A 25,386-nucleotide genomic window follows, 5' to 3' on the forward strand; every position below is an offset into this window, starting at 1 on the left:
TTGACAGTAGACTAACATCTGTCAAAATATAAACCAATTCTCTTCATAGAAAAATGCAATCTATATCTTATTAAATCAAAGTTCTAACTAATCTCTTATTAAGCATCTCTAAGTGGGTGTCACTTTATAGCCAGACACAACAATCAGACAAGAATGGCATTAACTTTGTCATCTAATTTTTGTACTGAAAATTTAATTAGACTGAAACAGTTACAGACTTCTTTTGCTTTCTTTCATGGAAACCAACTCTCATCAAGTCAGGTACTCAACTGAAAAGTCTCTAATGTTGTCATTAGTAAAGATGAAGATGCATTAAACTGAATTTTTCAGCAATTCTGAGAAGCACTGAGCTCTTACATGAGTCGTCATAATGAATAATACAATAATTTTCATGGAGAAAATAAGAAAGAAATGGAGCTCTGAAGGAAGAAAACTGCAATGAAGAAGAGTTCTTAGTCTAACAAAATCAGTGATTTCTCCTCTGTATTGTCTTTTACATTAGACTTGCATTAACTCCTCTCATTGTAATTCCATTTAACAGCCATTTGAGCTTGTTTTAAAGCTGATTTGAAAGGGGTTGAAAAACATCTTGAAAAACTGTAAGCTGCACAATGTTTGCTCACTTCAAAAATTAATTTCCTCAGATAATAATTTTCCCCTATATTCGGTGAATAAAAAACCTTTTATTTTCATTTGGAAAAAGTTAACTAAATAAAAAGATTTTAGAAAGGTCTTTGCTAAGCTCCACATGAGGTAAGTCTAAGCCTGAATTCAACCTGTGGAAGTAAAATTGAGAAAAGGAGGCCTAGGGAATTTAAAGGTACTGAAGTACAAAGAGAATCAGTGGCTCAATATTGTCAGTATAGTTATTTCCATTATGCAGAACTCTAATAACAGGTCTATTTCATTGTTTCTGATAAGAAAGCAATGAGTACCTGGTCAGTTCTGCTCTAACCTTGTTCTAAATAGAGTAAGACTGATTACACAGTTCTGAATAATTGCAGCAATTCATCACTTTGATAAACCCTGATACTACACAGTAACAGCACAACTTACTTTCACTGACAGGAAAAACTAAGATAAAAAAGGAAAAAAAGAAAGAAAACTTCAGAGGAATATACAGAAGTACATGTGAACTCAGGTGTCAATAAATGCGGACAATAATTAGCAAGAACATTCAAACAAAACCACAAATCAGTTCTGTGTTGTATTCCTCCTCCTTTGTCACTACTAACACACTGTGACATAATGTTTAAGACAAGAGACCTCTTCTAGGCAATGCAGGTATTAGGGGTGTTTGCTGGTGGGCAGTATTAGAAGACCCAGGGGAGTTCAGCTCTCTGTAAACATTGTATCTTTAAATAAAGAGGGGAAAGGTTGAAAGTATGAAGGGCTTGCGGCAGGACTTGCCTTAAGAGCCTGGGAGCTCACTTGGGTCACCTTGATGACAGGTTCTCAACTGAGTAGTTGAGAACTCTAAATAAAATGAAGACTCTGAGAAAAGCCATTGCGACTGACAAGAAGTCTAATACCAAAAATTGCTATTCACCTGCATGAAGGGACAATCCAAAGTTGGTTCTTTTTATAGATTCATGGGGGTGGGAAACCAAAGGGTTCACAGGACCTCAGAGTTTTTGCTTTGGGGATCTTAGATACGTTCATGTAAATTCCTGGCAGAGAGTGAATGTCATGGGAAATAAAGAGACATTTCTGTTCCACAATGAGTTACAGGACAAGATCAAACAGATGTTCCATAGGTTATAGCCTACAAGACCTATTTGTATCATAAAACCTAACTGTGCACATCAAAGATTACAAATGGAAAAATTCCATTCTTTGTGTGAGAGCCTAGGCTCAGACCAGATGGCATAACCTTTTTTGATTTTAGTTTTTTTAACATTTTCTACAATGGTGGCAACTAAATACTAACAGCTAGGAAGTTAGACCCTTTGCTTATCCACGGTTTGAGAAAAGCAGACTTGTTTGATGGAACTGGAAGGAAATACCACCAATGCTACACAAGGACATATCTGTCAAAAGCAAGACATGCTCCAGGCATCTCAGTAGTTTCAGCATGGATTAAAACCAAACTTTTTCAGTTGCAAAGGGACAAAAATTCCAACTTTTTGGACTTACACATAAACATGAGAGTGGTGTCCTCAGTAGCTGGTCTCAATTCTTCCATGCTCCAAAGGCTGTCAAGGTAATCAGCCCTGAAGACTGGGAGGTGGCTGGCACAAGCATTATCCTGCCTCAGAACTCCACACTGTCTAAGGCAGCTGTGGCACATGAATTACAAGCCTTATACAGCACGGTGGGCATCCATCTTCACCACCAGACATTTACAAGTCAGAACATAGCAGTGGGAAGGGAGGGAACTGTATGCAAACATCAGAAGTAAATTGTAATTTGACAATGAAAAATACCGTGGTATTATTGATTAAGCCTAATCAATTTTGTTTGAAAGAAAAGGGATGCTTTTCTTATTTGAAATATCCTCTGATTCATTGCTACCACTGATTATATTTCTTCTTGGGTTTAGCACAACTAGAATCCAACAGGGAAATTATTTCAAATTAAGTAGTGTGATAAATTAACATACAATTTGCTATGTTGATATAACTCACTTTATCACTATGGTTATGTAAAGGAAAACCGTATTTATCCTGCACTAGCTTTGTTTTCTTCTGACAAGGTTATTTATCATCACAGGAAATTCCAAGTTCATAAAACTGGTTAGCTGACATTTCCAATATAATATACTTCGTGAGGAGGAACAAGCATCCTAATCAGTTTTGCCAATTACATCAGTGTTTGTCTTAATACAAAATCTCTTTATCCCATACTGAAAGACCGACATGGAGTTCTTCCTAAAAGTCGTGCAGATCTGGAGACTAAGAGACTACATCATCATCAGTGTGAAAACACAATAAACAAAGTAGCAGGTAACATATTCCAGACAGATATGGATGGATAATGAACTCTGTGACTATAAAGTAAGAACTAGATCTTTTACAATATGGTGCAAAAGCATCACATTTTATGAAGATCATGAGAAATGTTAATGCATACACAGCCTTTGAATTTTTAGCTCCAGACTGTAAAACAACTCTTCTTGGAAAAATGTAAATTATCTGCAAATTCTTCTTTTGGTGTTTGAACAACTGCTTGTCAGTGACCAGATGGAGTTCCACTTTTCTAAACCAAACATTTTTATGTTCTGTTGCAAGTTGTCTTAGGCAGGCAAAATTTAAATAATCATCTTCAGGAGTGAAAAAATACATTTTTCTTCAAGACAGTTGTTTGATTTAGAAACTTCCATTTGAATGTAGGAAATTACAATTTTGTACTTTGAAAAGTCAACTAAGGTCAAGATTAATATAGATACATTAATTAGTTTGTTGATATAATGAATGCTTTTCTTGTCATCCCACTGATGAATGAGAGAATTTGCATCTCAGCAGGTAAGCATGTCTGATACTTCCTTAATCTACTGTACAGCATTTGCTATAGCCAAAAATAAGAAACGAAATGGAATAAAGAATCAAAATGATTTAGAAAACAAACTACTAGTTACAAAGGAATATGGATAAAGAATCACTTTAAAAATAAAATATATTCTGGACTGATGTGTTCCATAAACATTTTTTGGCTAATAAAAGCCTCCTGGGAATAAATACTTATTTTATATGCTTTCCATTCTGCTTGAGTAATTTTAGATTTCCACTGTAGCTCTGCCTTTTATTTCCTTCTGTTTTCCTTGCCTGGGTTAGATTAGAGAGGTAGGGTGTTAATGGGGTACTTGATGAAGATTGAAGACCTATTTTCTCCCCCCTTGAAGACCAGCCTGATTTGAACATATTGAGGAGAGTGAAAAAGTCTCTTCATATCCTTGGGAGAAAGCCTTTTCCATTTCAATACTTCCAGCTTTCATGATGGTCCCCTTCATTCACAAAGAAAGAAAAGGTGCCAGCACAAGAAAGTTCTGAATAATTTCACAGAATGTCAGTGGGGTTGCAAAAGCTCCCTTTCAACCTCCTCTATGGTTGGTGAACATGAGGATGCGAGGTGGATCCGGGAGGGGAATGCAGGGAACCAGGTGCTTGCAGCTCCAACAAGGCGAGAAACAAGCTACTGTCCACCAGTCCCCACCTCTGTTGTTGCTACTTCCTTACTACTCTCGTCCTTGTGGGTACTGTTTTGTGCTGGGCACTCAAAATGCACACAGTGAAACACCTGGAGAGAACATAAAATGAAAATAAAGCAAAACAATTTAATGCTGGCAAAAGCATGATCAAAGTAAGATGAAGTCTATAATCAGTGACAAAGCCAAAAGAGAATGTTTCACCATGAGATCAAAAACATTTACTCATGGGCAATAAACATTAGACAGGGACAACACTGGAGCAAGAGAAGGCCATCAAATTATACCAACCTTTGCATATGGCACTAAAAATCAGAAAGATGGTTCCAAAGCAGATAGGGATATTTGTAAACTATTTTTTTCTTTGCCAACTAGCAGGAATACCTATGGCATGCTATTGGATAATAACAACAATTATATTAATTGTCTTAAACACATTTTATAATCTAATCACTTCCTCAAAAGGCTGAATGTTCATGCACACTAGAAATGAAAATTAAATCATTACCAACATGATTCTATTTCAAGATTGCCCTCTGCTGTAATAACAATGGCAGCTCTACAGACATGTCCTGGCGTACGTAGAAAGGCATTCAGAGTGTCCAAGGTGGCTGCTGCTTCACCAGATGAAATATTCCATTTGAAATAGTGATCATTTTCTGATGATTCAAACAATACCTGGGACCAGGTGACTGTATCTTAGAGTAAGAGGACCATGTGTTAAGCATTTTTTTCCAATTTATTTTCTACTTTACTTACTTCTATTTGTTCTTGAAGAGCCTGGGAGAAGAAGGGGGAGGAACTCTTTCAGATTGTTACAAAACCTCTTTCTATATGATTTCTTATTGCTATGAATTGCACAACTTTGCCACATACTAAACATAAATATTTTCTTACACTGCTTTATATTTGCTATTTTCCCATGCATTGTAGTTTAAAAATTAAAGACTGATGAATGCTAAATCCTGAATTTTAAACTTATTTTCTTAACTTTGTATACTTCTATGACATCTTCTACTATTCTTGTCTTTAAGGCTCTTCTCACAAACAAAGGTAATCTCTTATAATCTTAACTGCCCTTTCCCAGACCCTTTCAAATTAATATATGCAAAATCAAATATCATAAACAAGACATAGATATACTAAATATTTATACAAGACTACAGAATACTATATTTTCTATCTTTTCTTCAATACAACTTCAAATCCTATTATTCTTTTTGACCATCCCTGCTCAAGTGAACATTGAGCAGACATCTGCACTGACATGTTTGCAGTAGCCCCAGGTCTTTTCTGAGGATGTAGCTAGTTAATTCAAATTCTGACAGCATACATAAAATGAATTTTAAAAATCTTCAGTCACTACTTGTTTTTTTTTAAATCCCCATTATATTTTTTGTGCCACTCAGTGTAAGTTTTTTTAATGCAGATACATTGAAATATGTGCTTATATTTCTATATATACACTCATGCTCACAGAAAGATGAATTGCTATGCCTTATATATACATATATGAACGGACTACAAATCTGCACTAGCACCCACACATAGACATGTGCACAAAATGGTTTTCCTCTGCATTTTTTCTGGTTTTTCCTAAAGCTGAACTAATTCCTATACTGGCATGCATTCTGTCCATCTGTTACAGTTCTTGTGAAGCCAATTTTTGTATTTCTCTCCACTTCTAAAGTAGTCCTTTTGTACTCATCCCACTCCCATGTTTTTAAAGTAACAGCTATTGTGATTTTTCCAGCTGCACTTTTCAGGATAAAGCCTCACAGAAAAGAACGTTCTCTCCTCAGTGCACCTCTGTAAGATGCTGCTTTCCTTGAAAAGAAGCACAGAATATGAGGGAGGTCTCTAAGACAGAATATTCTGTATTTCTACTGCATCCCACAATAATAATGTTTCTCATTTAAACCCTCACTTTACACAGTGATACAGCTTTTTTACACATAGTGAGGATAGCCCTGAAATTTAGCTAATACTAGCCTAGAAAGTCAGAAGTACACAATCCTTAAATTGTAACTTTCATTTTTACTGATTCTTTCATATTCACATCTTAATGGTCAAAAACACGTGGTATATTGACAAGCCTGTGAATTTGGAACATTCTCATTTACTCTGCCACTTCAGCATATAAAGAATACAGCATGTGAGAGAAGCCTAAGCTTGAGAGCACAGTTAAGCCCAGCTGCTTCATCCAGTACCAGATTAAGAATTTCAGAAAAGTATCACTAAAACAAACAATCTTGCATGTGCTTCTCTTAAAAGAAAAAGATGACAGTTCAGGATCATCCTGTGACCCACATCATGTTCTACTTCTTATGGATATTTTAAGAGAGGTCGGACACACACACAGGAAGGCCAACTACAAATACAGTGGCGCAGTAATTTGTAAGATAAAGCTCTCACATCAGCAACTAGGTGTCCTTTCCAGGTCAGTAATACTGGAGAGGAATAACAAGAGAAAACTTACATAGTGTCAGGTGATCTGTCTGACAAAGACATGATGACTAGGAAAAATAATTCTTTTCTCTACAAAAGTAGGATGTGCATAAGCTCGAGAAAACAGAAATTTACACTTCTATCACGTTCAAATACATCAAAAACTGTTCAAACTCCAGTCAAAAAAATTGTGAACATCACATCTTTCAAAATTTGGAAAACATGGCAAGAAAAAGATGAGTTTAAAAGAATAAAGAATTCACAAAATGGAGAAATTTTATGGGATTTATTTTAAATTCCAAAAATCAATTCTTCCCTTTGGGATGTACAAATTGTGTTTCAAAGTTCAAAGGTAAGTGTTGGCAGAACAAATAAGGAGTATTTTGCACCTATTACAGCAACAATCCTTGATAAGAATATGCTGCTGAATATGCTGTATATTTTATATAAAATGAAAATGGCTTGACATACTGTACAACCAGCTGTGGGCAAGTAATTCTGGACACTGCTTGCATTCTTACTGAAACAACTACTGAGACTATAGAACAAACCAAGACTTTGGTTACACTGTTACTATATAAATTGTAAATATGAAAAATAACTTGCTGGTTTCCTTGGAAAATTAAAATCTGTGACAAAATGTTACAGACCCTCTATTTAATATATGTATAAAAGTAATTTAGTCATATGTGCACACTGACAATGTTCCTCTCCTATAGGTGTTAGACGAAATAATTTAAAAAACAAGAAACAAATTAGTGTTGGATGCAGATTTTACAGACAAAAGAGGAAAAGACAAAGGACAACAGCACGTGTTTATAATTCAAATGGGACACTACATGAATAGCTGTAACCTCTATCCATACTCATCTTCATCATAGATAATGCAGTGTTCTATATAAATAATAAAGCAAGATACTGAAGTCCTGGGAAAGAGTAACCAATTTGAAATTTGAATTATGCCTAAAAGGCCATTGCTCTTCAGGGCTTAAAGCTACCTTTAAGAATTCAAAGTTGAAAGCAATGTTTTCTGGTTTACTAAGTTTATGCAATGCACCTTGTTCTTTTGTAACAAACACTGGCATGAGAGGAAACAAGACTGTCAATATGGATCAGTAATGGAAGAAGCCTTCTTCACACATGTACTACCCCATAGGCAGCTTCTGACACTAAGGCCTCACTGACTAAGGCTGAACTGTATGTGGTGGGAGACAGTGCTCAGAAACACAAAATAAAAACCTGTATTCCCAGTTCTGTTGGTTGGTCAGCTACTTTGCAGGAGTTGGCTGAGATGTTGATATCTGGTGCTACTTTTGTTTGCAAGAGTTGTGCTACAACTGGGCACAGATGCTCCCAGTGCTTAGGAACCAATAGCCCCAAGTGCTAAATACAATCAGAAAATCTCACTTCTGGGGATGACAAATTCTAATGAATCCAAATATCATAGAGCTACCCCAAGCTCAGTGTAAAGCATCCAAGTACCGTATTTGGTGGTGAGCTACATGTGTGGGATACAGACAGGCAATTCTATACACACAAACAGTGGTTTTTGGTGCCTCTTATAATGTTATCATATAAAGCCCTAATCTCACAAAGACCTACACACACTCTTAAATTCACATATTGTAAACTGTTTCACTGAAGTCAAGAGTAAAATCTGGACTTCATCTGAGATGATACACAATGATTACAAAAGAGAGAAGCACAAGTAAACAAAGATGGGATGATATTGCATTTGATGGGCTAGGATAAAATATGTTTTTCTGTATAAAATGAAAAGACTCTCTCGGTTTGACCACTACTATTCAATTGATTTACCAGGTATGAAAATTATTTATAACTCAATCAAATAAGACCTTCTTATGAATAATGAGATTTTTCTTATGTTTTATTAATTAAAAAGATAATATATGAGTGATAAAACCCAAGCATATCAGAGACCATACACCTTTCTCTAGTGCACTAAATTAATATTTTAATTGTTCATCAAAATAAGGATTGATTTAAAACCAAACCCAATAGGAGTGTTTGATGTCAGTGTGGAAAGGTCAAAACAAGGAACAGATAATAGCACTGTTCAAGTGTTTTGCTAGTCTGCCAGAGCAAAAAGATGAAGCATGTACATTTGAGAAAGCCTTATCAATTTCACTGCAAGATATGAAAAACTGTGCTGTTGTGTATTCATGAAGAACGTAGGATTTTTTAAAAGTTCCTTACCTCATTAGCTGTGTTGCGAGTTCCAACTATTCTGATAAAAGATGCAGGCTGTTTATCAAAAGTGATTGTTTGCCAGGATCTACAAAGAAAATTCAGAAAGACATACAAATATTGAACACAGTCACAAAAACCTGTAATAAAGCATTCAGAATGCATTCAAGTGACAGTATGTACTATTATCATTTAACAGGGGAAATGGAGAAACACTTTTCATTGCCTGAATATCCAGCACTACTTCCTCATTTTTAAGTGTCTTGACTGGGCTTATGCAATTTCATCCATACCTTATACCACTATAATTTGTATGCAGGGACAACAATTATAATATTATAATTTTGCTGAAAGTTAAGAATATGGTCAAAGAAAAATGCCCTAGACCAAAGTCTAAAATCCTTGACTAATATTGACTGTATTAGATAAACAAAAGGTCATGAATAATAAGATAAATAAAAGTAAATGCATCCTCCTATGAAGTCATGCGGTTAAAGAAAATTACAACAGTAGGAGGAAAAAAACCCCAAACCACCTAAAACCTCCAACTTTTCACATCTAAGTATAGCAGTAGAGGAGGAGCCAAGCCTTCTGCATGTGGGCAAAGGTCCTTCCTTTGAAGGAAGTTACAAATGTCACAAAGCACCATTTGCAGTTCAGGTTGTAAGCATTTCCTCATCCTGACACAGTGTCAGTGAGGAGAACAGACCACTCTTCAGGCTAGACTGAGAACACTAGAGGCACAGTGGGACCTCTATAATCTTTGTTCCTTACTCACACTCCTCTGCTCTGAGTGAGGTGAAACACCTCAAGCAGTCTAACACACAGCAGGAAAAGGACACCATAACTTTGTGCTCACAGTAAAAGAAAACAAACAAGAATAATACTAGGAACTAGAGGTTTCAGTTGGACACCAATTTTCCAGCAGTTTAGTACTTGAACACATTAAAATTTAAATTATTTTACATTCATAAAACATGAAAAAAATTTCCTGAATTTAACTTCTCAGCCAAACTACACTCTATCACAGAAGGCTTCAGAAATAAAATTAAGTTAGGTCTAACTTGATTAACTTACTATGGAAAAAAGCTGGATAGTTTTCCAGAATGGCTTCTGAATACCTTCAGAAGTGTTTATGTAAGAAAAAGAGGACCAAAGCAAAACTGGAATAGAACACTCACTACCAGCAGACTACCCCAAAGCCTGGCAGTATGAACAGCTTCATTGCTGACTATTTGTCCAGCATTTGATTTTTCCTTGTTGGGAAAATTCTTTTTGTCACAAACATAGCACTTCTTAGCTTAATTTAGTTGGCTATTAGTTTTATCACTGCTGTCTGGTTATATTTTCTGAAAGAAGATTACAAATCCAATCAAGTCCTAATTTCAAGCAGTTTACTGGTTTTACTCCATGAAGTAATGGGTGTAATTAGAGTCATTCATGACAACAGAAGATTGATTATTATTTTTAAAGCTCAGGCTGCTTCTTCATGCTTTAAATAAAATATAAAATGGGAATAGACTGTTTTGTTGATTATTTCAAGACCTGAAAGATTGTTATGATTTAAGCACCTCCCCCCTAAACAGGAGAATTATTCTTCTTGAGATCCCTTCTAACATTACTCTAGTACAGTCAGTCAATCTCCACGGGCAAATAGAACTTGTTACCTTGAACTACAAAGTCCCAAAGATGAGAGGCTGGGACAAAGGTGATCACAGCACTATTTCTCATAACAAAGTATTGCCATAGTTTGCATTATGCATACGCTTTGACATTTACACACACAACTTTATGCAAGGAGAACGATGATGCAAAAACCAGTTTGCTTTCTAGTGATTTGGAAAATACTTTAAAGCTGCACTAAATAGAAGAGTTTAAAATCCTAAGGAAGCTATTAAGAGCCTGTGCCTCCCTAGACACTAGTGTAGACTTTGTGTTCTGTTGTAAAAAAATACCTTAATTAGAGACCATAGAATAGAATGTAAGTGAGTATTTATTTTTACTGTTTCTGAGTACTGATCAGATGCACTGCAAGAGCTCAGTGCAGAATTTCCAAGTATGGCAATAAATGCCATTGTATGTCCCATGATGTGATACCAGGGAAGCTGATGCATCTATTTGGGAATACAGCTGAAGAGCACAACAGATAGTAAGAGAGATTGAGAAAAAGATCTCTGAGGATTGTTTTGATGACATACTTCCAGATCAACTCCTCCTGGAAGGTCCTGTGTTTCTTCACTTCCCACTGCATTGCAAGTCCTTACTTTCTCCTACAATGCTATAATTAGGATTGAATTATAATTAATCCTTTAATAATATTAAAATATAATGGAAAATAAGATAAAATTTCTTGAGGGTATGATAGATAGCATTTTCAGTAAACTCAGTCCTAAGAATATATACTATTTTGGTACGTGTCCATTTTGTTCCATTCTCATTGGAAAAAGAAAGTCAGAATTGCAGATAATTTGTAGAAGAGTTATTAAAATTCAAGAATATGGCCACTAGAGAATTAAGACTTGATTGCATAATGAGAAAATTAGGTGTCTCATTTTATTTTCTTAGCAAAAAGGAAAAAAGCAAAATAGGAAACAAGCCAAATGGATTTGGAGAGAATAATTTTTGAAATAAGGAACGCAAACCTTCACTGGAAAGTTGCATGGATTTGACTACATTTGAGAATGTTGGTATATGCAAGGCAATACATCTACAGTATAGATACATTTATGCAGCAGAGATAATTTATGCATGTAACTATACCCCTATGAGAAAGAGATTACTGACAGAACATTATCAAGGCATATCTGACCTATTTTTTGCTGATATAACAAATTCACTTAGAATTCTATTAATTTATAGAGCTGTAACAATTTTTCAGTGGTGTTCTTCAGTTAAATACATCATAGATAATCCTCAAGTTTCTTTTTAACCTTCCGTTTTTTACGACTAGTTATCTCTGCTGGTAGTATTTTAATAATTTCAGTTTCTCTGTAGAAATTCTATTTTGCAAATTGTTTTGCAGTCATGTCGTTTACCTAGTTGTTTTAAGCACATATACATGTGCTTACTTTACACTTTCCTCACACAAGCTTGCCTTTCTATTCTCAAAATCACTTTTGATGGTCATGACAAAAATTTCCTCCAAACTTTATACATTGCTCTCACATTGATTCACACGTAAGTCACCCTGTACCAGGAACAGCAACATTAAAGCAGATCAAAACCACTTCATTTTTAGCCTGGGATTATATAGTCCTGTGTAATGGATGGTATTTCTTCACCTTTACTCCCCATATGCCAAACAAACAAATCTTTCAAACTGGTGGCAATACTTTCACTGTCTTTACCTAGGACACAGTCATAAAGAAGCTATCAGAATTTACTTCTCTCATAAAATGATATTGCTGCCTTCTGGACTTTTTGTGTCTCTATACACCTTATTAGTGACCCTATAACAAATATATTTTTCAGAGTTTCACTTTATTAAATATTCAGGCAGTGTTGATATTTTTTATGCTTTGACACCTGTCTTGCTGGTTGATTTGTTTTAGATTTGCTGGCTCAGTCTGCAGCAGTTCTGGTCATCACTTTCAAAACAGAAATAATCACTGCGTCAAGCAGAGGTTTCCATCTCAAAGAGAAGACCCGGGACTAGCAGCCTACTCAGATTTATACCAGGATCCTCAAGACGAAATGCAGCACTACAAGTTGTTTGGCTAGCAGCTCCATTTTAAAACAGAAATTAGCCTTGTTACAGTCCTACAGCGTTTAACACTCTACATCTCACCTCAGCCACATGACTTCTAACTCTCTTGTTCTGCCTGACTCCCCTAAGGAGTCACAGTAATTGATGATTAGCATTCCAAAGCCATGCCTGCATCCTGTGAGCCTGTCATATTTAATTACATTTTAACTATATTCGTCTTCTATAATAACCTGTACATAATTTAGATAATTATCTTTTGCTCTCTTATTCTCTGACTCTGCCTGTCTCACTTAGAGCTCCTTGCAATGAAAATCACTTTCTCTGTTTAAACATATAAACAGACTCTTGAGCCAAGAATTTTCACCTCTCCAACAGCAACAGCTGAAAACCTGATGGCTTTGTGCATCTCACAATCTCTTCACTATACTCTATTCAGAGGAAGGAGAAAGATCACTAGAAATCACCCCATTTTCATATTTCTTATTTTCTTTTTCCTTATTAGGCAATTGCAAGAAGAATGCAAGAAATTCTGATGTCCAGGTCAACAAAATTAATGCCTTGCTATTCCTTAAAGTGTCTATAGCTCCAAAATAGCAATTCACCTCCTAAAGAACATAATGGGTTTTTTCAGCATTTGGAATATTTTCCTAGTTATTTCTAAGAAAAGCCACTATCTTTCTAAATATTTATTACACACGATAGGACATAAATAGTGATTCTTCCCCATTATTTCTTTGTCTTTCAGAAAGAACAAATTAAGGAAGAAGTGGAAGCTTATATTTTATTGAGGTTTTCTAATGAGCCAGTAGCACTACAGAATACTACCACAGTGTGGGCTTATACCAGAGCAGCACTGACCAGAGCTGAAACCCAGTTCAGGCCAAAGATGTCAGACAAAAGAGAAAGCTGTTACATGTAACTAACATACATCAATCTGTAATAACCATATCATATTCATAGGCTAAGCATGTACATTTTCATGTGCACATCATGTCTCCTCACTTTCCAAGATGACATACAATTTCAATTTTTCTGTTCCTCACTCCAAGAAAAAAAAAAAAAGAAAAGCAGACTGGGAAGCAAATGTAACCTACATTTTACTTTCTAATATTTGTGTACATATGCCTTATTCTACAGTAAGTGATGAAACACTTCTTAGCTTATTTTGATGTAGACTTTTTCCAATTGTGACTATGTATTTTTTAAATGGAATTTGTAAAAGCAGGTAACAGGACAATTGAAGAAGAGTTGTGTCCTTTTTCTATATATTAGTCTGATGACTGTGCTGGTATAAAGAAGGCAGATTGTAACCAGCATGTGATGCTGCCAAATAAAATAATTGTGTGCACAGATAAGCAAACTTACTGAGACTGGAGGAGTACCACAGTATGCATGGTATGTTACACTCTCTGCTTTGCTAATGAATACCATACTAACCTCTCTTATGGAGTACCTATAAAATAAACACAGAAGCACACACCATAAATGCTATAAAAGTAATTGTTATACAGATACTCTTTGTTATAAAAAGGTCTACAGCTACCTTATAAATTGCCTATAAAACCCATGTTTTCCACCATAACAGCTCTAAACTATGAAGTGAAGTAACACTCTCTCTCCTCTTACAGTTGTAATTTAACATAGGAATTCAGAAAGGCAAATCCATAAAGAAGTCAGACCAAGTAGCTGGCTCAGCCAACCCCTTGCCATCCAGCCTCCCAAGCCATTGAGGGGGGACGACAAAGGATGAGAAAGAAAATATTGCTAGGAATCAAAGGTCATCAGTGTTTTGGTTTATAAATCGTAGTCAATTATGATAAATTCTACTACTGGCCTACCTCAACTAAAACTGAGTTTCCATCTCATGGTGTGACCATGACAGTGCTTCTCAAAAGGTGGCTTATCAAACATGGGATTCCTAAGGAAGCAAGGAAGGTACAAGCTGGAAAAAACAATTTTTTATCTGTTGCTCTCAGAGATGGAGGCATAATGGATCTAACTACGCATCTTGGCAAAAAACCCCAAAAAACACCAAACAGCCAAAAAGGACTTTTAAGTACTAACAGAGGTAATAAAAATGGTTCATATAAATATTACAAGTGAGTGGAATAATCGTAAGAATAATGATAAATACTAAAAGTAACCTGTTGCAGTATTTGTTACATAATAGCTTTATATATTGACAAGTAAAAACATGGCATTTTGGGAAACTTTGCCTCAAAAGTTTTTATTGCAAACATACTTCCCATAAGGACTGCATAATTCTGAAAGGATCTGAACTAAATTTGTAGCTATTTGTAGGATAATTTCTATGATTTGGTCCCTTGCACCAATTCTAACAAAATATCGTTCCTCTATAAGAATGCTTTACTAAACTGCTACAAATGTTGTATTGCATACAATCTGTTGTAGAAACGAAATGTGGGCTTGACAAAACAGACCTACTAGAAAAAAATTCTGACATAAAATAGATTTCATGAAGTCTATACTGGCTTTCTGACATCTTTATTAAAACTTCTCACTTGAAAGACTCCATATAGTAACACCTGCTTTCAAAGCCTCAGTGTTGATATTTTTACTACTTCTAAAAAGTATTACAAGAAGAAAATGTTAAGATATAATCCAATTGAACAATGGAAAAACTGAATGTAATAATTATCTTTCTATCTAAATGAAACAATCAATTTTCAAATATTTCCACATACCATGTAGGTAACTGCTAGCATTTTTGTACTGCATAAGCCCGTATAATTTAGCTTGCTTACATATATTTTTAAGTTTCAATAGGTTGCCTTTCTGTATTCCCCAAAATACAGCTTATGTTTTAAAATTTTACATAAAATTAAATTATTAGTAATCTTCTGGAAACTGGCAGAATGCAATAAGGCAAATTTCTATGTTGTAGCAAGAACTGTGTGTAGTACCTACACACACATCCTTGGGGATTGGCAGTGGCAGATGAAGCTGACAGAAGACAAAGGTTGTGAACTGGAGTAACTTGAGAGTTCATCTTCCTTCTTGTGTACACCAGAGCACACATGCACATGACAAGTCTGTGTAATCCCAGAGGCTGAACTGGGTTTTTCGTACTTTCTTAGTGCCAACAGTTATTGCTCCTGATGCTCACACTGGTAGCAAAGATATGAAAAGCCATCCAATGTGATAACATAGCCAATAATACAATGAATGGGATGCTTTCAACTTTGAATACTTCTCATGCCCATATATCTGCAACACATTGTGGGCTACTTTTATTATATAACTTTTCATACCAATGGAAAAGTTGATTAAAAACAAATATATAAATAATTCTTTTAGAGATATGAGACAGAAACATACTCCGTATTAATCAGTTTCTTTGTAGTGTGCACACTAACACTATTTATCGCACTTGTCTCTTACATTCCCCTAGGTGTAATTTCATGGCCCACTCATAAAAACTTCACATTCTCAGCAACCGTTCTTCTATTACTGTCGATAACATCTAATTGACATGTCAAACCTCCAAGGAATGCGGTAAATTGAACCACAGCCTCTAAGAAGAATAAAACAGTGAAAAAAGTAAATCAGCATGTGCCCCCTCCCAACAGCAATGCAAGCATAGTGAGGTTTGGTAATGGAAGGGAGGAAAACTGTTACCCTTTCTACTACCACACTGAATTATCTATTAACCTCAATGTCAGAATGGAAAGCCTTGTGACCTCAGAGTAAAACTCATCCACTAAAAACCCTGAACCTGAATCCGTGACTGCAGTAATTTTAGACATGAGAATGAAGTGAGCCAAGACAGACAAAAGTAACAAGCACAACTTTTCTTCTGTTACTTTTTGAACAGAAAAAGTGAAAATTCATCGGAATAGTGTCTGGTAAACTGAATTTTAGTATTTAGTTAGGAATTCTCTGCCTTCAAAACTTACAGACAAAGAACTGGGTAAAATTTCACAAATACAATTTTAAAAAGAAAGGAAACATGAGTCATGATGAAAGAGCACAAAACAAAGTCAGGCAAAACTTGTTTGCATAGCAACCAAGGTATCAGGAAAAAAAGTAGAATGATTTTATAAATATGTACATGAAATATATTAAATCCATTAAGAAAGCAAAATTAGTTTACAGGTATAGAAGAAAAATAATGGAATTAAATTAGGCAATATGATGATGTTCTGTGCTAGTATTGAGAAATAAAAAATTCTTTATTTGGGAATTCAGTGTAATAGAAAAGCAAAGAGCAAAATGGAAGCATCATCTCTTTAAGTATCTGAAACAAACTGACAAAGCATTATTCTAAAAAAAAAAAAAAAAAAAGACCACATCCCACAGTGCAGAAAACCTCAAAGGATGAATCTAAAGATATAATAATTCTTTAACTTTGTGTTTCATGATTATAACCTGTCCTGGTAAAAATACTACCGTGAATAAATCAATAGCTTAATACTGCATGAATCTCAATGCAAAACATTTGTAACCCTAAAGACCATACCAGTTTTGGCCAGTATAAACAAATGCCTACTTTTCAGAGTTCTGATGAAATTAGATCCTGAATATCAACAACCAAATTAGGGCAAATCCTTTGATTTGACATGTTAACACCTGACTGGCCTCCTGATAGTAGATGTCAACAATTGCTATATTATTTAATGATTTGCCCTGTAATAAAAGGCCATAGAAAAAAAGCAACTTATATTCCAATCATGACTATTTGGGGATCTCTTATTCTCTTATTGATTTATTATCTTAAGCAACAATGAATTTCAAAGTAAATAGATATAGCCACAAAGCAACAGTTCAGCTATTAGGCATTCCTTTCTTATCTCAGGCAGATAAATAGGCCAGTTTCACAGGAGACATGTACAGTTTGGATAATTTTTCTGGTAGTAATATTTATTTACACGGGTGCTGAGAGGGTGCATGTGTGGGTACACCTACATGCATGTGGGTATACACGGAGACAGCTTCAAGAGAGGTAATTTATGACTGTGAAGGCAATCCAATGTACTGCCACAAGATAATAATTCTTGAAAGTAAATGAGTGCTGTTTTATTTTTTTAATTTTGAATAGAAGACTCTACTACAATTATTTTAGACATACTGATTTACTTATCTTTTAAAAGTATTTTCTTTCTGTATGGTAATAGCAATACACATATCTGTTTTTAATTTAACAATTTTTGCGGGTCTCCAAAGAGACACTGTCAAGTCTTTGCTGGCATGGGGGAAAAAACAAATACCTGAAAGAAACAGGTAGTGGTACTGTGGGTATTATTTGGTATTGTTTATCTTCTCTGAGGCAGAACTGAGCTAACATCCAAATTGATGTCAGAATTAGTGTGGTGGTTTCACAACTCTCCTCACAGCAATGTGTATGAAGAGGAGCCAAGACTATGGCAGCCACAGGGCAAAATGGAGCAAGGCAAAACTTTAATGAATCTGGTACATGCAGAGCAGTAGTGAACAACTACAAGGAAAAACATTTAAGGCAGAATAGGACACTGCAGGCTTGCTCAAAAGATCCATATATATTTGTGGCTGAAAAGCAAGCACAAGGAACTGAAGGTAGAAGTAGAAAAATAGAAAAGACAAATTAACAATTTTAAAACCTTGTGATCCTGAACTGCTGTTAAAAAATGTAACTTTAAAGAAGCCAGACCTTTCTTCAATCAAACTGGAATCACCTAAAATAGAAGTTAGCAGATGAAATGTTAGATGCAGAAATTCTACAGAGCTGAGAGGCTCCTAATGCTCTGAAATAGAAACTCTGGTTTCTCTCTGTGAAATCTTAATTCTTTCTGCTTAATAAGACAGCACTGTGAAGCTAGAGTCTTTCTTCTTTTGCCTTATTAGAATATTTAGAAAATGTGAGCATATAAACACAGGGAAAAATATGTACTTCTATGCCTCTATTATGCAGGGCTTAAAAGCTCAATAATTACACAAAATGACCCTTTATATCTGTCTGACTTTTTCCAGTAGGCATTATTACTGGGATAACGAACAAACTAATGAGAACTGTTAGTTTATTTCTGTGAAGTGAGACTTGAAATTGAGCTTAACAGTGTAGCAATTTCCCAGACATCTTGCTTGAATATATTTCATTTTGCATTGTATGCATGTGGCTACAGTGAGTTCGGCAACCGTGGAGCAGGCATCTGGATTTCACAGAGCTGCTATGAAATTTGCTTCATGTGAAATAAACAGGATGAACCATAGTTGAAATATACTCCATTTGACAGAAGAAGAGGTACAAGAGTAGCTCTGCTGTGAAATTAACTTCATGTAAAATAGGATGAAGTATGGTCAAAAAAATCTGCTTGACATCAGAGGTACAATTAGCAGTTCCTTTTATCCTGTTCCACCCTGCCACTTGGGAGATCAGGCATGAGACAGAATTAAGGACTACACAAACATTAGGAAAAATGTTGTTTTCTCATTCTAGGTGTGACAGAACAATAGATGAATGCACAACTGATGGGAAACGAGAAGAAATGTGATGCAGGCATACAGGCAGTTAGAAACAGAGCTGAGAAATGTTTGAGCCATTTTATTATGCAAGGAAACAGTTCTGTGGAGTAGTTAAGGAGAATAGTGATGAATGAAAACTGGTGCAAGGGAATTCTAGAAATGGGATCATACAGTGAAGTGCAGGAACTAGAAGAGGACAGGAATAAAAAACTGCTGTGTTTGTGGTTAAGTATAAGAAACTACAAATATAAGTATACAATGTGCCACGCGCAGTTACGAGGAAAGACATTCATACACTTCAAATACTATCTCCATAGCAGAACAAATAATCATATAATGATAGATATTAACCTGGTTTCACAAAAGTATACCCAGGGAAAAAATCCCAACTTGAGTTTGCCACTATTACTGTTTAGAGCAAAGTATTTTCTCACTTGAAATCCTCAGACAATATGCAAAACACTTTTCTGTACATCTGGAAAGTGGTTTAGGACTGTTAAGCGCATGACCTAGATCTCTCTAGGCGTTCTTTACCTGTGAATTATTATGAAATAAAATACACTACCAAATGAAAATCTGAACTGCACATAATACGTCATAAGGTGGAAATATGAAACACTGGACAAGAGCAAAAACCTCAAAGTTGAAAATTATTCTGAAAAAATTAATCAAAAGACAGTTAATAAATTTTGATAATGAATCTTGCATCCACACCCCACAGGTTGTTTTTTGTGAAAATATTGATTAGATTTATACATAAACTACAGAAAATAAATGTGGGTAACTGAACTAAGACTTTGAAATAGTTATATAAAAAAACCTCAATAAGCAGTGGAAATGTGAAATTAAGTTTGGCAGCTTTTGGACATTTATAACAGCAGAACATTCTGGATAACAAAGAATTAAAAAGATATGTATCATGCAGCATGTTATAAACCTCCTGGAAATCAAGTAACACCTGCCACAAGAAAATCCCAACCAACCATACAGATAGTTGACAAGAACTGCTTTAGGACTGTCCATCTATACACAATATTCACTGTCTCCCAAATTCTATCAGTTTTAGACAGAACATACTATACCTGCTGACAAGGGATTAGAGCCATTTCACAACAACTACAAGGAAGAGAACTTTGAATAAAGATACTGAGTTGATGAGTCGTGATAGCCTGCTTAGTATTTGTCTTTGCAGGATATATTTTATCAGAAGCGTTCATTAACTCTGAGGTCTAGTTCTCCTACTGGCCTTTGATATCTTCTGTTTTTCATTTGACTTTCAGACTCTGTCAGCAAATTCTCCTGACAAGTGCAAGCCTCTATTGTTTGACACCAGCATGCTCAAGTCCACTTATCATAAATGTTTTTAAGAACAGAAGGGAACACGACTGTTTTTCATTACTGTCATACTGTGTAGAGGAAAACAGCTTATTGTGGAAAAGAAAAAAAAAAACAGTCTCCACAGAGCATGTGAAAATTGTCATTTACACAACCAGTATGCATTAATTGACTCTCACTTAGGGAAGGTACACAATCTTCCCCTGTGAAGATAACAGACATCCAGTTTTTTATTCAGCCTTTTAAAACAGGGAGAAGAGAAGGTTAGGAGTAGCCTGTCACTTCCTGCCTTTGAGCACTGAATTATTAATTTACACAAAATACTACATTAAAAATGCCATTAAAACAACCTAAAGCAGCACACTGATGCTTTAAAGGGGTTCAAGCTTCAGCAGTCTGCCAAAACCAATACATGCTCTTTAAACATAATTTAATTTTCTTTCTCATAGTTTTTTTTTTTTGCCACTTCTCGATTATCAAAGGTTTCTGTCGAGGTCTGTGTTTGGGTAGGTTCACCCTACCCTTTGTGCCAGCAATTGAGCAAAAATTATTTGGTGATCTCACAGAACACTTGCAAGACAGCAGGCTAATGACTTCCACAAAAGTCTAACTCACTGCAAGAACAGGCAGCCAGAAAGCCAGGCAGCAAACAGCAAAGGCAAAACGTCTTATCCACAGAAAGAACTCTTACCCACACATCTTTGAAGACAGAACAATTAATAGGGAATATTACTAGTAATGCAAATTTTGTCACTGAAGTATTTGGTCTCTTCAAATGTGGGCCCCGGTGAAAGTCTCCCAGGTTTTAACTATCCACTTTGATTTTCTACACTGGAAAGTGAGTTATTTTCTTCAGTCTACTGCACAATATTAAACACAGAACTGATGCCAGAAAGGGTGACCTCAGGATTTCAAGACCTTATCAACCACTTACATTGCATTCAAAACATCCTTTACAAAAGAATCCCTTACATCCTTCTCAAAAGAATTCATATTTTAGCCTGACATGAATACACGTAGAAGTTTACTATCCCTTCTGAGAGGTACTTGCAGTCAAGCAGGCAATCACAGTCCCATGAAAGGGCATATCTACTTCTTATTTTCCTTAAACAAAGACGCAAGCCTAAGTGAAGACAATTTTTATACCAAAATAGGATTAGTTCATTTCAGGCTGGGATGTCAAATATTCATTTAAAAAAAAAAAAATTGGCTGAGATAAAGAACAGCTCCAAAACTGGACCACATTAGCAAAAGATTTGTTTTGTTTCATCTGAGTGAGAGGGGAGCACAGCATTCAAGAATATACAGAAAACAAAGAGATGTAGGTACTGTTGTTTCTATCCCTGCATGCTCTAGTCTGGTTAATAAAAATTACCAAATGTAGGCATTGTAACTCTCTGCCTAAACCTGATGGTGAGTCAAAGGCACACTGCTTCAGTTTGATCATTCCTTTCTTTGGGCAGCCTGTAAATCAGCAACAGAAGGCATTCAGAGCTAGAAATACCAATGTAATGCTAAGAGGAAGGACAGACAGATAAAAAAGAAGCCCTTTGCATCCAGCAGGAGTATCTTTACTGTTACAAAAAACCAGAAAAACTGCACCACCTCCACTTCATCAGCATCTGTTATTTTTGGTTAAAATCCAGCTCTATCTTCTCTATTTGTTGTCGCTGTTAAAATTATCTGAAGAGAAAACAAGTTGTTTTCATGGCAACCCTACCCAGGTTTTCAGTCTGACCTTTTTTTTTTCTTTTAATTACAGAAACTAAACCAAAAATTAGTTCTTCACATATCCCTGTCAGTGACCGGTTCAATTTCTCTCTCTTCATTAAGAAGTCCCTCCCACCATATTGAAAGTTTACCCAACAATTTTAAGTGAGAGCCTTCATACAGCATGAGACACTGAATGATGATGTCTCTTGCATTCTACCTTCAGCTGTTTTTAAGTACTAAGAGAACGGCTTTTTCAGATCATATTGTGTTCCAGTATTTTTCATAAAAGAAGTTAGTGTTCCAGTACTGTATGTAATTACATACTGTATGAAATTACAATGCTCTGCTCTTTACAGACCATTCCTAACATTTGTAGCATTTGGCAGTTATATAGCATTTTATACATTTATTTAACATATTTGAGAGAAAATATTGATATTATAGACATTATTGTATATATTTATTTTTATATGATACATATGCTTAGTTATCAAACTGCCATTACAATTAAAGTAATTTATGAGCTGAAGTAACTTCAGTGTTTCTGCAAATCATACCTGAAAATAAAATGAAACATATTTAGCTTTCTTTGACTGAAAAAAAAAGTCTGTATTTCTGATCATAAAGGCAAGACATATAAATTGAACATAAAAAATGCTATCAGATGCAAAGAAATCTCCTGAAATTTGATGGCCAGTGAACTCTGGAAGCTTTAAGACCCAGTCTTTTTATTTGTTTTAAGCAGATCGTTACAGACAGTGCTAGGACATTCTGTGTGTAGACTTCAAGAATAAAGACTGGCATTATGCCAGCTGACTGCACATCTGTCAACACAAAAAGTTAGGCAAAATGCAGTTCTTTAATCCACATGAAAATTGTTCCTGCAGCCACAGCTTTGAGAACTTCCAGAGTACCTATGTTTTGAATCACGATTTTGAAGTATACCCAAAGAAGGCAACTATCTTTACTTTAGGGATATACCTTTATTTACTCAAGGCTAAAGCTTTGAAAAATAACAAAAAAAAAAAAAAAGCAAAAAAGTGTGGTTTGAACATAGTGGAAAGATATTTGAACTGGGCAGTCTATCAGCAATTTCAACAGCACTGTGCATACTTAAGCAAGTGCTCCTTTTGGCTCTCATAAAGCTTTCAAGATCAAAATGTAAAAGGAAAAAGTGCACAAAGATTCCTGGTATCTCTTTCTTTCCCTTTTGTGGTTTCAGCCTTTTAGTGCTCCCACTGCTGGAGGCAGACAAAAAGATGAGTTTTATCTATTACGCTGAGATGTCTTTGAGAACAAGTAAAGATTTAATCATTCTCCAGACCTGCAGGCAGAACCCAGCTTTTCTGCTCATCAATACCCTGCCCTTTACAGGCACTGAAAGGACATGTCAAGTTCTCCTTCACCAACACATCTAGAGTGTATTGTAAAGCATTTGAGCCACACCGCTAAGAGATGAAATATAAACTTTAGAAAAATGTGTGTCAGCAGTGCTGCGACAAAGGACTGAGTAACTCACTTCATGTGACAAACTGAGAATTCAGAATACCTCTGAATTTGTAAAATCCATTTTGTTTTGGTTGGCACAAATACAAGATGAGTGGGGGCTGACCCCATATAAGCTGAAGACTTGAATTTTGTCCAAAGAAAGAAAGCACATCTTATGTAAAACTGACTCAGGGAAAATGAAAGATGTAAGATTTTTATAATTCTGAGCTTCCCTGGGGCTTAATCAGGAAATCACATCCCATCAACATTCACTGAATGCTGAGCATACATGGATTCTGGATATATAATATATAAATTTGCAGACTGTCTTTTCAGTCCCATGACCAGTACCTAGGTCATTCTTTGCTAGGAATTAGAACCATCATTACATGGTTTAAGAAGGGTCTCAGCACTAAATTACTCTTCCATACTTCAGGAAGGGATTTTATCAGAAAATATTTTATCAGATTTAGCAGAATCTGCAGTAAAGCCAACAGTGAGTACACATGTGGAGAGTATTCATGCCTGATTTCTCCTGATTTAAGTATTCAAATGAGAACGGAAGTTTTTCTCTCTTCTTTATCTCTGCTTAAGGAGCACTCTTTCTCTGGAAGGGTGCCTTTCAAAAGCAGAGTGTTTGGTACATAAGTCAAGTACTCCACTTTTGAAGAGAGACAAGGTCAAACTTTGGCAATTGTGTGGTCTGTTTGGTTCCTACCCTCACTCTCCCCACTCTCTTCAGATGTCATACAATGATTTGTGCATTTTGATAAGGAAGAAAGACATTTGATTAGCAAAATCCTTTATCAAGCACACTCTCTTTCCTCTCCTACCACATTTCTCAAGGCATGGTGGTTTGACATCAGGGGTCACTATAAACATGTGACCTCCAGAAAAACACAGTTTAACTTTTTGTGATCACAAAACCAAAGGTATAGTAGGCAGACTTTTTATGAATGAAGAATCCAACTGATCGTCTGAAGATCCAGTACCAGTCTTAAGAAATTGATTCTGGTTTGAAAGTCTTGCATTAATCTACAAGTTACGAAATAATAATTCTTTTCCCAGTAACTTAAGCAAGTAGTGAACAAAAAACCCACCGAAAAACCCAACTTCCAGTTCTTAATTTGTGCCAATGAGTAGAAAAACCTAAACTTACTTGCAGGAAATTTTTGTGCGATCCACCACCATGGTCCACTGTTGCTGATTCGTTGAAACCTCAATGTAGTAGCTGTAGCTCCGATCGTCACAGTCCCAAAGTAACAACCTAAGTATGAACAAGTTGTTGAGTGCTAAGTTAAACAAAAACAAACCAACCTTTAAATTTTTCAGGCCTTTATTTTCTCTACTTAATCCTTTCTAAACATAACTGTTTATTTTGGAATGTACTTCTAACACTCAACAAAGTCTTTACTGTTTCTGCCATCTCAAACTATGGTGTCTCTATTCTTATTATCCTGAGGACAGTAATAGACTTACTGGCTTATAATAATCAATTTATGAACATTAATCTATCATATTCATCCAATTACTTTTAATTTATTTGTCACGTGGCATTGCCTTCTTTAGACATGAAGCAAAGATCTATTTCAAAAAGTCAGTTTAGGAGAGGACAGATAAAGAATTAAGTGATTAAAAGGATTATGCTGCCTTAGTTGTATTTTCTTGGTTTTGGCAAATATATCAGAAATATATTAAAAAAAAGGAAAATAAGAAAATGGGAATTCTCAGTCCTGGTTCATCAGAAGAAGAGAAAAAAAGGTTATAAATTATTAAACAATTTGTTAAAAAGGCAGAAGAAAAAGATAGGTAATAAGGCTAATAAACATGCATTTCTTCAGGAAGTACACTAAGTGACATTGAATAGCCTTTGATTTCCTAACTT

At 35.4% G+C, this 25,386-nt stretch overlaps 1 protein-coding gene across 1 annotated transcript in view; it reads right to left on the reverse strand.

Annotated features, from left to right (window-relative positions):
* Positions 1-4,131: 4,131 nt before the first annotated feature.
* BTBD9 (BTB domain containing 9) overlaps positions 4,132-25,386 on the reverse strand; it is a 102,121-nt gene continuing 80,866 nt past the window's right edge. The window contains exons 9-11 of the mRNA XM_062490335.1: positions 24,661-24,768; positions 8,810-8,888; positions 4,132-4,236 (exon numbers count right to left, since the gene is read on the reverse strand). Coding sequence (XP_062346319.1) covers positions 4,132-4,236; positions 8,810-8,888; positions 24,661-24,768 — 292 coding nt within the window. The remainder of the gene's footprint in view (positions 4,237-8,809; positions 8,889-24,660; positions 24,769-25,386) is intronic.

The sequence above is a fragment of the Cinclus cinclus genome, chromosome 3 (assembly GCF_963662255.1).
Source record: "Cinclus cinclus chromosome 3, bCinCin1.1, whole genome shotgun sequence".
Taxonomy (NCBI): Eukaryota; Metazoa; Chordata; class Aves; order Passeriformes; family Cinclidae; genus Cinclus; species Cinclus cinclus.